Source organism: Urocitellus parryii, chromosome 6 (assembly GCF_045843805.1).
Source record: "Urocitellus parryii isolate mUroPar1 chromosome 6, mUroPar1.hap1, whole genome shotgun sequence".
Lineage (NCBI taxonomy): Eukaryota > Metazoa > Chordata > Mammalia > Rodentia > Sciuridae > Urocitellus > Urocitellus parryii.
Genome location: NC_135536.1, coordinates 195,837,891 through 195,852,802, shown reverse-complemented (window position 1 = coordinate 195,852,802; position 14,912 = coordinate 195,837,891). Strand labels below are relative to the sequence as shown.

At 56.7% G+C, this 14,912-nt stretch overlaps 2 protein-coding genes across 4 annotated transcripts in view; one reads left to right on the top strand and one right to left on the bottom strand.

The window, feature by feature from the left end:
- Positions 1-3,073: 3,073 nt before the first annotated feature.
- Kcnk15 (potassium two pore domain channel subfamily K member 15) lies at positions 3,074-8,072 on the top strand. Its single transcript, XM_026408357.2, has 2 exons — positions 3,074-3,362; positions 7,372-8,072. Exons 1-2 carry the CDS (start codon positions 3,074-3,076, stop codon positions 8,070-8,072), a joined length of 990 nt encoding a protein of 329 aa, XP_026264142.2.
- A 5,016-nt stretch (positions 8,073-13,088) lies between these two features.
- The window catches only part of Rims4 (regulating synaptic membrane exocytosis 4), a 50,219-nt gene continuing 48,395 nt past the window's right edge, over positions 13,089-14,912 (bottom strand). For all 3 annotated transcript variants that reach the window (XM_026408341.1, XM_026408342.2, XM_077800097.1), the window contains 2 exons: positions 14,601-14,740; positions 13,089-13,307 (listed from right to left, as the gene is read on the bottom strand). In XM_026408341.1, coding sequence (XP_026264126.1) covers positions 13,089-13,307; positions 14,601-14,740 — 359 coding nt within the window. The remainder of the gene's footprint in view (positions 13,308-14,600; positions 14,741-14,912) is intronic.

Genomic DNA, 14,912 nt, shown 5'->3' with positions numbered 1-14,912 from the left:
AGGCAAGTCCATTTAACATGGGGTACACTGGCAAGGATTACGATGCGTCATACCTACTTGGTAATGGCCCTCAGCAGTATTTCCCTGGCAATAGTCAAGGTTCCATCTCTCCAGGTCTTCAACCACAAGGTTTTTCTTCCAGTGCCCAGAACATTCTGGAAGACCTTAAAATCCTACCAACATCATTCTTGCATTAGCAAGAAGCAGCTTTTACTTTCTTTCAGGCCAGATCTCTGATAATCAGGCTGCAGAAAGGCCACAGCTGCCATCTCCAGGTAGCTAGTACCTGATGTCCCCTGAGGTTAGAATAATCCATTCTAACAAGAAAGAGATCTTATCAGGAAGAAACGGCCAGGACCTCTGGTCTTCTGGAAAATTACTGAGCTATATTTTAAGTATAAAAGTCAATCTCTTAAGATTACAATTGCCCTGCAGAATAAGCAGTTTGGAAAGGGGAGAGGAGAATGAGTGGGGTGGGGGGCTGTGACAGGAACCTGAGCTCTCCGTGTTGAGTGCTTGTTCACACATTTCCATTCAGTGTCCCCGGGAATCTGTTAGGCAGCCATCCCCGGCCCCAGAGTCCCAGATGCCGAAACCAAGGCTTAAAGAGGTGAACTCACCTCCCAAGATGGAAGGTAGGCTGGCTCTGCTTTCTCAACCCCTGCCCACCTCGGGTGGCCTTAGACGAGTCCCCTCTCTCATTCTGGTCTCACCTTCCTCTCCCTGACGTGGGAATGGCAAGGCCTGGCTGGCTCACAAAGCTTTCGAAAGGCTCCAGACTCAGATATGAAGGGACTGAAGGGTGCCTGGGGCTCACCTGGTGGTTGGGATTACTTTTCTGTTGTCCTCAAAATTGACACCCTTGGAGCTCTGCAAGAAGAAACACCCAGGCCTTCTCGAGGGGTCACGGTTGTGACACTAGCACAACAGGACAGAGGAAAATCACTAGGTCCCCTGACCCCCAAAGCAGGAAGGAGACAGAAGCAGGGTATCTCAAGGGGGGGCCTCGGGTGTTGCTGTTTTTGGTGACTGTTCAGCTGACGATTTTCCAAGCTGAGAAACACACATACACAAACTCTAACCTCCTCTGCCTTAAAATAGAGCTGCTGAACCCAAAATGCCAAGTACAGGGCAGAGTCACCTGCCTGGAAGGCAGACAGTCCCCTCCCCCCAGCCCCAATAATACCCACCCACAGCAGGTGCATTAGACAGAGCACCTCTCAGCTGCGTGTCACAGGACCTTTGCAGAGGAGGGGGAGTGTGGTGGCCCAGGCTCCCTATTCCCTTTTCTGGTAAGGACAGCAAGGTCCATGGAGCTGAGGGGGCAGGGAGGGAGGTGCCAGCAGCATCAGTCCAGACAAGTATTGTGATCTCAGGAGTCAAACAGCCCCAAGTTCAAGTCCTGCCTTGGCCCTGACCTGAGAGTGAGGACTTGGCAATTCTACCCCCTGCCTGCTTCCTGGACACTGAAGTAAGGGTTCCATGTGAAGTCCATGAGATGTCCAGTCCAGACAGGTCTCCCCAGCCTTAGCCTTGACCCTGCTTCTGGAAACAGATTTCTTTATCTCCTCCCTGCAATCCGGTAAAATTAGGGTGGCTGCAGGAAACAAGGCATGGGGAAGGCTGGAGCCAGCTCGGGGACACACTAAGGCTGCAGCAGAGACCTGGGGAGGCTGGGAGCTCCCTGCTTGGAGTCCCCAGCAGGCTCACCAGGACGCTGAAAACAGTGTCACTTGGTACTGGGGAACTGGAGTGGGATCCGGAGGAGGGGGTCAATGGGAGGCCTAACACTGAGCCGCTCAGGCCAAAGACCACCCTGAGCCCTCTCCTTTCCCCGCCACGTAACTCACCAGCAAGTCCTAGCCCTCCGCATATCAGAGAACAGCCCCAAATCTCAGGGGCTTCACACAATGGAACAGAAGTTCAAAACCAGTGTTCCTGATGGTGCATGGCCTTGCGATGTCTCTTTAGTGTTCTGCCTTCAGCCTGCAGGTGGGGAACAAGGGGAGCACTTTAAGGGGCCAGACCTGGGAGTGGCAGACACCACTTCTGCCCACTGTCTACTGTCTGCAGCTTGGTCATGCGGACACTCCCAGACACCAGGAAGACCCCTTAACATGCTGGCTGGGAACCCGGCTCCACTTGCCTAAGGCACTCCAGATTCATCCAGTTCTCTCCTTCTCCAGGGCCATGTGCAGGAGCCAGACCACCTTAACCCACTTGGAGTTACACCAGCCTCCCCTCTGCTCTGCGCCACCTTCCACATGGCAGTCCGATGCTCTTTTTTTTTTTTTTTTTAATTTTTTAGTTGTAGCAGGACATAATACCTTTATTTAATTTATTTTTTTTTTGTGGTGCTGAGGATCAAACCCAGCGTCTGGCACGTGCTCGGCGAGCCCCCTATGGCTGAGCCACAGCCCAACCCCACCACCATGCTCTTTTTTAAAAATGTGACTCAGATGGCTGTGTTGTGTGTGCGCTGCGGCAGCCTTTCTGTAGTTTTCAGTCCTGCTGAAGAACAGACCCACATAAGACCCTGTGCCGAGTCTGTTGTCTCCCTTCTGTCCCCCACCCCACCCTGCACCCCAATTCTCTGGACTCCAGCCGCACTGGCTTCCTGGCTGCTCCTGGCTGCCAAGCCTGCCCCCTTCTGTTTGGAAGCAGAAGCCTGCACTGGCTGCCTGGGTGACTCACCTGGGTGACTTTCCCGACCACCTGAGCTGCTGCTCAGGAGCATCATCCTAGGGCACTGCTTTCCTCCTTTTCACACGGTCTTGAGTGACCTTCGTGTGTGTTAGCCAACCCTGCTACAGCTTTGTTCTCACCAGGAGTCCTGTGTGCATCAGTAGGTGCGGGGTGGACTCCTGCCGGATGACTGACCGACGGAAGGAAAGCGGGCGCGGAAGGCTGGCCCACGATCGCACCGAGAACTAGCGTGGAGACGGACTTCTGCAGACCCCGGCGCGGGCAGGAGCCGAGGCCGCCGCGAGGGGGCGGAGCGCGGGGAGGGCAGGCCCCGCGCTGCTGTCGGCCTGGCGCTGCGCGTCCGCCGTCGGGGCGCGGGCCGGGCGCCATGGGGACGGCGCGGGCGAGCGCGCGCACCGCGGCGCTGCTGCTCTGCGTCCTGTGCTACCTGCTGGCGGGCGCCGCCGTGTTCGACGCGCTCGAGTCCGAGGCGGAGAGCGGCCGGCGGCGGCTGCTGGCCCAGAAGCGCGGCGAGTTCCGGAGGAGGTTCGGCTTCTCGGCCGAGGACTACCGCGAGCTGGAGCGCCTGGCGCGGCAGGCAGAGCCGCACCGCGCCGGCCGCCAGTGGAGGTTCGCCGGCTCCTTCTACTTCGCCATCACCGTCATCACCACCATCGGTGAGCCGCCCGGCGCGTCCCCTCCGCGCCGCCCGGTCCCAGCCGCGGGCGCCTCCGGGTTTCATGCCACCTCCGTCCAGCGGAGCGACTTTGGACGGGTCCGAGCCTCCCTGGCCTCCTGCCGAGTAGGGCTGTCAGTCAGCCCAGGCAGGACCTGCAGGCGACAGTGTTAGTTGAGAGGCTGGCGCGGGAGTGCTCGGACACGCCCCAGGGGCTGGGGGACAGACGAAGTGGGGCTGCAGGACCAATTGCCCAGAGCTGCTTCCTTGCCCCGTTGCATCGCACCAGCTGTGTGTTGCTTAAGCTCTCAGAGTCACATTTTTCTCTTCTGAAATTACAGTGTTTATCGATTAGCTCTGTTCCGGTTTTATGGGGAGATTATTATCAAGAAGATAATAGGTGCAAAAGTTTTAGCGCACTGCCTGACACAGAAAGCACTACCAAAAAAAGTTTCTTGCGTTATAATGATAATAATTATTATTATTACTCCATGAGAATAGAGACCTCATCTGTGTTAGTCACTGCTGTCTGGCCGAGTGCCTAGCCCATAATAGATGCTCAATAAATATTTTGTTAATGGAATGACTAATTACCACAAGCTTTGGACCACACCCTCAGGGATCAGAGCAGTTCTTTGCAGCATCTGGGCCACCAGCTGTTGTCATGACTACCGTCTGACTGGTACCTACTGAGTCTAAGTCTGGGGAAACCGCAAAGGAGAGAAGCATGAGCTGCAAGGCTCCAAGCTTGGTGCAGCCACCCCACAGGTTTAGCTCAGGATGTACAGGCACCTCCTTGGGCTGGGAGCAGTCGTCTGGAAGTCCCAGCCCTGGAGAGAGTTTCTCCTTAATGCTCTTGCAAGAATGGGAGCTGTGGGCTTAGGGGTGGAGTTCAAAGCACAACTTGGACAATTACATGGAGTTTTGTGTTCCTTTCCACTGCCACCTACCCTCTCAGGCAATTGATTGTACCTCTCTGAGCCCTGGTTTTATCAAAGGCAAAGTGCAATTGTTCCTACCTCACTGGGTGGTTGTCAGGTTTAGGTGAGGTCAAGGCCCCGTGCCTGAGGCTAAGGAGGCACTGTTCACTAGTAATAATAATTCCTTACTGTCAACTCTGACTCCAGCTCCCATTCAGCCCTTTTGCCCCCTCCTGTCTACATAGGCACCACTGCTTCTCTATCTGGGTTCAGCCTGAGACCTTCCCTGTCACTGTGTCACTGTGGATGCCACCCCACCCACCTTTTCGCCCTTCCCTACATTTTTTGGAGGCCGTCCAGATGGGTTTGGCTTCCCTCCTGCCTGTATCCCTCTGCCATGCCTGTGGAGCCCTGGGAAAGAATAACTGAGTGGAAATAGGAGTTTGCCTTGGCTGACCACTTGGGGGCGCCACCACCTGCACGCTGGTCTGGTCTGCTTAAACCAGCCTTGCAGACAGCCCTGCACCAGGGCCCAGGAACCTGACCTCTGTTTGGATAGAAGAAAAGCATTCAGAAGCCCTGGGGATAGTGGCTACCAACTCAGGCCCTGGGACCTTTGGGCAGCTTCCTTCCTCTGAGCCTGGTTTCCTTATCTCTAAAATAGGGATAATAATGTCATCTCATATGGTCACCAGGAGGGCTAAAGAAAATAACCCATGTAGAGTACTACTATGTTTAGTTATTATCATTATTTGTTTCGTTATCTGCCCAAATCTGGCATGGCCTAGAGCAGGGGAAACAGCATTTCCTGGACTCTTATTCCTAAAGAGGCCCTTCTGTCTCCCTCTAGCATCCCCTCAACTTGATTTCAGTCAATAAACTTTTATGGAGAAGCCATGGTTCCTGCCCTCAAGGAGCTTAAGTCTGATGATGGACAGAATCCCCTTTAAAAGGACAGAGGTAGGGGCTGGGGATGTGGCTCAAGCAGTAGCACACTCGCCTGGCATGCAGGCAGCCCAGGTTCGAGCCTCAGCACCACATACCAACAAAGATGTTGTGTCCACTGAAAACTGAAAAATAAATATTAAAAAAAAAAAAAGGACAGAGGCAAACTGTCAGGGCCAGGCAGGAGCACTGGGGAAGGCAGCCTTAGTTCTTTAGCTGTACAGTTCTTTGCATTGATGGTGTGAATGGTCCACAAGCCCACGGCACACGCTTCACAGGGCGTGAAAAGGTGTTAAATGTAAAGGAAATCTTCCGGCTGCCCTGTCTCTTAACCCATCACTTCTCTCTCTCTCAATCAGTCTGTATCCTTCAGTCTGTATTCTCAATCAGTCTGTATCCTTCAGTCTGTATCCTTCAGTCTGTATCCTTCAGTCTGTATCCTTCAGTCTGTATTCTCTGCCAGTGTATTCCTTTGAACATAACACATGTCATAGGGACATTATATCATACACATAATTTTGTCTCTTGTTTTTTTCACTTAATATATTTTGGTGATTTTTTTTTTAATAACAGTCCCTAAAGAGCTGGGTCACCTTTTCATTGCAGTTAGCAGGGCATCTCAATCTCTGATCAACTGACATCTTGGCCTGGTGGTTCTGTTGTGGAGGTGTCCTGTGCATTGCAAGATATTAGTATTTGTGGTCTCTATCCTGGAGAGCCAACAACACAGTCACCCTCCCCTTCCCCCTAGTTGTGACAAAAATGTCTCTAGATATCACCAAATGTCCCTTCAGGGGAAAAGCACTCTGGGCTGAGAACCACTACTGTGTGGTACTCCATCTTTCAGATGGCACCATGATGTATGTAGCCAAGCCCCTATTGATGGACACCTAGGTTGTTCCTAATTTTTGCTAGGACTGAAAATGCTACAGTGACTACCCAGAGCATATGTCATTTTGCCCACATGTGAGGGCTAGCTTCCTAACTGTGAAACTACCTACCTAGACCGGAAGGCTCGTGTATTTTACATTCTGGCCAGTGGCACGGATCTGCTGGAAGAGGCATATTCTGTTGGAGAGACCCACCTGACTTCTCCTGGTTTATGGACCCTTGAAAACTATTGCTTCTCTCTCCAGAAAGAGGCACCCCCCATTCTGCATTAATGGCATCCTGATGCAAGATTCAAGGAAGTCCTCTCGTGTCTTGATCCCCTATAAGAGCGAGGGGTACAGTGAAGAAATCCCTACATCAGATCCAAACAGAATCAAGAGGCATTCAGTGAGGGCTGGCCAATGGCAGAGGCGGAGGTGAAATTTGGAAAGGGAGGAATGGACTGGGGGAGAGGAGAAAAGGCCATCCAGCAGGGAGAAGCCATGAGAAGCAGCCTGTGGGGGTGGGTTCTGCTGGCGGGGAAACAAGGCATAGCCAGAGAGTGGGGTGCCAGAGAAGGGGTGCGGCTGGAGAGAGGCGCCCGATCAGGGAGGAGCTGGGATGCCTCGTGAGGCTGGGACTTTACCAGTGGACACTAGAAGCCTTTGCCTGGCTTGGTTTGGTTTTGTGTCCGAGGTACACTTACACATAGTGAAACAGCGACTCTCAGAGCGTTGAACCATTCCCTCGGCCTCTGGCTGCTCTGTACTTAACTCCTGTTAAGTTCTGTACTTAACCCCTCTTCCAGCCCCAGAAACTGGCAACCACGGATCTGTTCTCTGTCCCCAGAGCTGTGCTAATCCCAGAATGTCTTTCAGTGGAACATGTGGCACATTCCACCTTTTGGCTTGAGATCCAGCTTTTGTGGCTGCAAGCAACAGTCGGTTGTTCCTTTCACTGCCACAATAGAGAAGCAATAGTTTTCAAAACTCCATAAACCAGGCAAAGTCAGGTGGGTCTCTCCCTTGCTGGGATGTGCGGCAGGTTATCCATTCCCTAATGGAGGGATATTTGGGTTGTTTAGTCTGAGGAGATTAGGACTAACCACTCAAGGTCTTAAAGCCAGGGAATGGCCTGGTTAGGTCTGGCATTTGAAGATGCTCAGCGGGCTCTGGGATGGGGGGACACCCAAGGGCAGGCTGCCACCAAGGGTGTTGAGGGTGTTGGTAGACAGAGCCGGGCTCTCACCACCCTCCCTCCGCTCTCCCGGCACAGGGTATGGCCACGCGGCGCCAGGCACGGACTCGGGCAAGGTCTTCTGCATGTTCTACGCCCTCCTGGGCATCCCCCTGACGCTGGTCACCTTCCAGAGCCTGGGCGAGCGGCTGAACGCGCTGGTGCGGTGCCTCCTGCTGGGGGCCAAGCGCTGCCTGGGCCTGCGACGGCCCCACGTGTCCACCGAGAACATGGTGGTGGCCGGGCTGCTGGCGTGCGCCGCCACCCTGGCGCTGGGGGCCGCCACCTTCTCGCACTTCGAGGGCTGGTCCTTCTTCCACGCCTACTACTACTGCTTCATCACCCTCACCACCATCGGCTTCGGGGACTTGGTGGCGCTGCAGAGCGAGGAGGCCCTGCAGAGGAAGCCGCCCTACGTGGCCTTCAGCTTCCTCTACATCCTGCTGGGGCTCACGGTCATCGGCGCCTTTCTCAACCTCGTCGTCCTGCGCTTCCTGGCCGCCAGCGCGGAGGGGCCCCAGCGCGCTGCCCGCCTGGCCGGCTCGCTTCACCGGGCGGCGCCCGAGAGCCACGCGCGGCCCCGCCGAGCCCCCGGCCCCGGCGGCTCCATCTGCCGCTCCTGCCGCCGCATCCGGCAGCTGGAGAGGTGCGCCCGCGACAATCTGGGCTTCTCGCCCCCCTCGAGCCCTGTGGCCGTGCGCGGCAGCAGGGCAGACAGGCCCCGGGCCCGGTCCATCTGACAGCCCTGGCCAGGCGGGGTCAAACCTGGTTGGGAGCATCTGGAGCATCTCCCAGCGCACCCACCCCGGGGCTTGGAGAGGAGCCAAGGCCTTGAGGTTGTCTTCTGCAAGGAGTGGCTCCTCACTACCTTCTGATGCTCATCTCTTCCAGCCCCTCCAAAATACGTTATGCTGCATCATAAGCACAAGCTAGACTGTAGGCACTCGGTAGGTGCAAATCCTAGTCCACATTGCTGCAGGAAGGCCTGGCCACAGCAGCACCTGGGAGAGCCCTTGGATAGGACCACCTTACCTGCTGGCCCTTCAGAGGGGAGACTTGTGGCTACGTGTTTTGTGAAGAGGTGGTGTCATGTGTGGCAGGGAAATGTACAACTTTCAGCACTGGAACCCTATGGGGAAGCCAGGTGCTCAAGCTAGAAGCATGGAGAACAGATGCACGGAAGGAAACCTCCCCAGCAGCCATTTTTTGCACATTTAAATGACTTCTTTCTGTTCATCCAGCTGATCCTTTGTCCTTAGCCAGCCCCACTCCCAGATGAAGGAGATCTTGCTGACAGCCCCTATGTCACTAGGACCCCACCCCCTGGAGGCAGCCCGGTGCTGTGGGATGAACTTTATTTGGGGTCCTGCCGATCACCAGCATTGTGACTTTGGGAATGTCATTCTTTCCTTGGGCCTCAGTTTCCACATCAGTAAGACAATTGGGTGCATTTAGAACCCTGCTCCCTCCTGTGCATCTCCAGCAGGGCTTTCCCAGACAGGTCTCGGCCCCATTAGGGGATTAACAAAGACCCTGGTGGGGCATCCTGGCATCCCACAGCATTAAGACCCTTAGAACCTTTATCCCTCCAGAAAGAACCACCTCAACACAAACCAAGAACAAGCCCAGTTAGAAAAGCCAAAAACTTTAATGTTAACATGAGCTACATGGTCATGAACACGATGCGATGTGACCCACTCCAACCCAGGGGCCCCAGAAACCCTCCCTCCCCAAAGGTCTGGGCGGTCCTGCTCCTAGAGAGGGCATAAGGAAAAGGTGGGTGGGAGGGCCCCCAGCCTGAGGACCCAGGGTCCCGTTAACCCACCACCCCCTATAGGAGGCAGTTGTAGCATCAAAGGGCTCAGAGGTGACACCTTTGCCCCCATTCCAGCCTCCACTCGGCCCTCACAGACGCTTTGGGTGAAATGGGCATGAGCCCAGCCCTCGGGCCTCGTCAGGTGAGCTCTTGGGCTCAAACACTTTCGTCCTCTGAGGTGCTGCTCTACAGACATGGGCCCTCCCAGAGGGCAGGGGAGCTGGTACAGGGGGAGGGAGGGGGTCGGTCCCCTTGGCCCAGCACAGCACTGCTGCTCAATAAATAAATGCAGGTGACCTTGCCTGATGCAACAGCTGTGCCTCAGAAAGGAGTGGAGCTCGTGGGGTTCCGAACACTGAAGCACCCCCGGGGCTCCTGGCCTAAGGAACTGGGTGGCGAGTCAGGCTGTAGAGTGGACAGCCGTCCCCTGAACTTCCAGCTGACCTCCTGGGGAAGAGTGAGCTTAGAGATGCTGGTCAGGGCTCAGCCACTCCCTCACAGCGGGACCTTCACCAAGCACTTTCCTCTCACCTTGCCCTCTTGATGGAGTCCACAACACAGGCTGCCCTCCACCTACTACCCAGGGCTCCTGTGGGGGTCAAGGGTATGAACCTGCAAGTGTGGAGAGCACGAGAGGAGGCAGGCCTGGCACAGGTGAAGGAGAGCGGGGAAGTCCCCAGAGGGTGGGTGCCTCTGCCCACTCCCTGTGCCCTGGCCGAAGCTGGTGTTTCTAACTCTCCCTCCAGCCAGTCCTGGAGAGCTATGGCCCTGGACAGAAGCCCCACCCACACATCCAAGCCTGGTCAAATCCTGCAGGCCCTCAGTCAGCTGGGCAGCCTGCTAGGAAGCCTCGGTCCCCTGGCAACCCTCTCCCCGAAATCCAGAAAAGACACTGGCCCAGTAGGTGGAGCAGAGCAGGGGTGTGCAGCCCGGGGCTGAGCTGGAAGATGGTCCTGGCACCTGCCCTGGCACGACCGTCTCCTGGTGCAGGAAGGAAGCCTGAAGGAGCCCCTCTTCTGCCCCAGCCACTGACTTGCAGGGGGTCCTGGGCAAGTCGTTCCCCACTGCTGGGCTTCAGCTGCCTAGGCTTTTGTAGGGATTACAATTTGTCCTGCCCCTATTTGCGGACCATTAGGAGGCTCTGAGGAGAGGGAAAGGGAGTGTGGCATGTGGCAGCCCCTTCATCCTGGTATGGCTCCAGCTCAGCCAGGTTGGAGGAGGAAGCCCAGGCTCAGGGTGCCACTGAGTGCCCAGGTGACCCCGGGGTGGCTCCTCCTGTGCCAGGCTAGATCTCATCTATAAAGTGGAAATGGACTAAAGGTCCCCAAAGCCCTTTCCCTTAGTATGAAAAGGCATCTGGACAAGGACGGTGGAGATGACACCCTCCCATGGCACCCCTGCATGTGACCTCTGCCCAGAGATGGAGAAAAGAATTGTCCCCTAGAGACCCCAGCGCTAGAAAGGCCCCCCAACTCCACCCTTTCTGCTCCTATCCAAATGGTGGAGTCAGAGTTGACAAAGGATTAGACAGCAGCGGGGACAGGCTGGGCTTGAAGGCTGCCCAAAGCTAATGATGAAAATAATCACTCCCCCTCCCCAACCCCCCTCCTTTGGCGAGGACAGACGATGGTTCCCATACCCAATGGTCACAGCCCCTCCTAGGAGGGCACGTGCTCACGATGATGATACAAAGAAACAGGGCTCCAGCCCCCACCCCACCCCTCCAGGAGGTGAGCGAGATTTCACAGAACAAACAAGAAAATCATTGGGGGGGCCTCGCTGACCACCCCAGGGGGTAATTATTGCTTTGGAGAGCTCTCTCTCTCTCTCTCTCTCTCTCTCTCTCTCTCTCTCCCCTCCCCCCACCCCAAGGCTCTGCAGACACCCAAGGGAGGGCTCAGATGGAGGGGGGAGGACAAGTCAGCATGAGCTCCCTCCCCCTCTGCGTGGGACAGCCAGGCTCTGCCCCATCCTTGAAAAGTGGCCCCTGAAAAAACCACAGCAGTGATGGACAGAAAGAGAAGCCCTCTCTCCTCTCCTGGCTCAAAATATTTCAAATGGTGTATAATAAACAAACATCAGAGAAATCACAATGTTTAAAAAAATGGGGGAGGGACTGATGGTGGGCCTTGGATGGGAGCCCACCGAGCCCTGCTCCCTCGGGCCCCAGCCTCAGGATTCACCCCTGCGCGATCCTGAGCGGTTCTGAAGGCCTCGTGGACAAGAGGAGCATCTCCAGCGCTTCTTGCCGTGCAACTAAGAAGTTCCATGGAGGCGATGGAACGCAACCAGAATTTTAAAGGACACCCTGGGCCTAACCAGGCTGAGGGACCGAGAGTTCCACGTGGAAGCAAACCTCGGTGGAACCAAACAGCTCAGGTGTTCCCAGTGGAAAATGCGGCCCCGATGGCGCCCAGGCCCTCTCGGCAAGGCTCGGCCACCCTCAAGAGTGCCTTATAAAGAAAATCAGTACCAAGGGCAAGTAATCAGAACGTTGAGTACAGCGGGCAGCTCAGCTACGACCCTACAGCAAGAGGAAGGAAGGGGAAGAGGAGGAGCAGCGGCTACCAGCAGGGCCCAGCCAGCCAGGAGACGAGCTCCTGCAAAGTCCTCGGGTCTCCTCTCCACCCCGTAAAAGACTAGTCGGAGCTAGGAACAGGCCCCGGGTGGGAACACTAAGTCTACCGGCTAACTGGACTACGCCCTACCCCGCAGGGACTAGGTGAAGAGGAAGGCAGGCTGCCCGGGCCTCGGGGAGGTGGCGGAAATGTGCTTCTATAACGACAGACCAGCCAGCCTGCGGCCTCCAGAGGCCTCCCTGGCATGTGAAAGGGCTCGGGGCCCAGCAGGGAAGGCAGCCGCCCAGGCTCCCAAATCTCAGCCCCTGCAGCATCCCACTCCTTCCCCTGAACCAAGAAGATCAAGGGAACCAAGGGGCTGTGCCTTCAGTGCAGGATGGTTGACAAAGACTAAAACGGGGGGCTCTAATGCCGCCCCAGACCCCTAAACTGAAGCAGAGGGGTAGAAAAGATGACCTTCAATCTCATCCAACAAGAAGGGTCCCCCTATTGGAAACCCTTACCATGGCACCGCCGGTCCCAATCCTAGCTTCCCCCAAGCCCCCTCCAACCCAGCATCCCCCACGTGCTGAGACGGCCATCTCCCTGGGCAGGGGTTCTGGAACCTCGGGGTCCCACAGCACTTCTACCAAAACACAGGTGACAGTGTCCTTCCAGTCCACCCACAGTTCCCAGACGAGTCTGTCACAGTGCCATGGAGCCAAGGGTCCCCTTGCCTCCATTCCTTCAGTTCCTGCTGGACCTCCATTCCTAGAGCCACCGGCAGAGGGGCAGGCAGGAGGGGATGGACAGATTGACTCGGACAGCTGCGGCAAAGCTCCTTCCACGGGCAGGCAGAGGGAGGCCCAAGCTCCTCTTCAAGTGGGGGTTGTGGGCCCCAGGAGCTGGCTCCGGATCCTTGCGAAGCTGCCCGGTCGGCTCTGGGGCAGGTGTCCTGCCTGAACCCGGTGCCGCAGGAAAGACACTTGCTGGTAATTGGCACCATGGAGATGGCCGGCTGGGTCCTCGACTTGGCTCTGGGCAGCAGCTTCCGAGGAGGCAAAAGGGGAAGAGGTGGGACAGTGTTTGGGCAGGTGGGGGGTTTGCTCTGCCACCTCCGTCTTCTTCCGACTGCAGCCACATCCACCAGGTCAAGGCCAGCCAAGTCAAAGTGCGCCAGCCCGCTGGGAGAGGGAAGGTCTCGGGGAGGAGGCAAAGAAAGGTGAGGAGGGGCCCGAGGGGGGCAGGTCTCCCCATTCTGCTTCCCCCGCTGTGGGGGAGAACCCCATCCTCCTCTGTTCAATGTGCCCCTGGGCCTGGGGTCCCAGGTCAGGGCTGGGTGGTCTCCAGCCATCTCGGGGAGCCCCTCCCCATCCCCGGCACTAAGATCGCTCACCACAGGGCCCCACGGTGCTCTCAAGGGACAACTGGGATGCCTGCCGGAGCAGGGGGCCTGTGGCTGGGTCCACCATGGAGGAGGTGGGGAAGAGCTTGTACCAGCCCACGGCCAGGGTGGTCAAGTCCAGCTCCTCCAGCAGCACGCGGGCCACACCCATGAACTGCTTCCGCTCCATCCGCCCGTAGTTCCCCCACACGATCACCTGCAGGGCGAGAGACACGGGTCTGAAGCCTGCCCGGCAACTCACGGGCTCCAAACAAGAACCTGAGGTCCACACACAGGGTCACGGTCAAACGAGGGCTGGCTTCGTGGCCATGTGTCTAAACAGGCTGTGGGCTCCACCTCCCCCAACCCTATGCAAAACAGTCCAGTTTCACCGTTGTCTAATGGAGGCCCAGAGTGAAATCCTTTTCCTGAGCTTGCTCCTCGGAGAGCTGATGGGGGGCCCACTTCCGGTGCGTGGATAGATTCGTCTACACTGGTGCCAAGGACTGGCCGGGTCCCCACCACTTAGACACTGAAGCTCTAAGCTCCACCTCCTAAGACTGGGACTGTGCTAGGTTATCAGGGGCATCAAGTTAAGTTAAAATGAGGGTGGGCCCCCATCTAATCCGACAGGGGCCCTTTGGACACATGGAGAGACACCAGGGGCATCACTCATGGTGAGTCTGTCCCACTGTGACATTTGTCGGGTCATCCACCAGCAAGGACCCAAGTCGGCTTTCTGCTTCCCCACTCCCTCCACATCCCAGAAGGGACCTGCCCTGAGGACCAGAACACACAGACCTTTGTCCAGCAGGCCAGGGGGGGTCCTGAGATGGTCTTCAGGCTGTTTCAAATGCTATTTGAACACCCCTGGGCCAGCTGTGTTTTCCAGACATTTCTGACAGTGACCTGAGGCAAGGAAGGTACTGCCCCACCACCCAGTGTGCACCTGGCACGTACAGTTGAGGAAGGTGCCACCAGATACGGTTACCTTACTAAGAGCGGTGGAGGCTTTCCTTCTTACCCCCATTCCATTTTTTAAAATATTATTCCTTGAGACCTGCTAAAACTGACTCACAACTCACTCACGGGTCTCGGCCCCCGTGGTGGAAAACCCTGCCCTCTACAGGACCTGGGCTTCTGGTTTTGCCAAAGTCCTCCTCTCTGGCCCCTGTTGCTTTGCCTGTCTGGGCTGGATGCAAGAAATGAGATGCAGGCAGGGATGCCCAGGTGGCACAGAGAGCCAGGCAGAGGGTCCTGTGGGCATTAACCAGGCCCTGCCTGCCCCACGATGGGCACTCTTCAGCTGGTCTCAGTAACCGCCGGGGTGGGGCCAAACCTCTGTGGTCTGCCAGACTCAGAAGGCTGCTTCGGCAGGGGCAGGTACACTGTGGGCACGGATCAGCCCCGGTGCTCGGCTCCTTCCGGGGGGGCCTCCAGAGGCACGATGCCCAGACTCGGGTACCACACCCTCGTGTCCACGCACACACATACACAAACAGAGCCTCACCTGCAGGACTTTGCCCTGGGGACTCTCAGGAAACAGCAGCACCTGGTTGTACAGCGGGTCTAGCGACTTGCGAGCGACTTTGGTCTTCTTCTTAGCGATGCAGACCCCGTTCTCTAGCAGGTAGGCCTTGATGTAGGCCGCTGGGGACAGAGGCCAGTGGGAGAAGTTCTAGGCTGGCCCCTCATGGGGTGGGCAAAGGGGTGCCGCCCACCCACTGCCCAGAGAGGAGTGGCCCCAGGGAGTCTGGGAGGAGGCCCAGGAGCAAGTGGGGCATGGTGGGTGGTGGGTGCAGCTAGCACTGGGCGGCCCCCT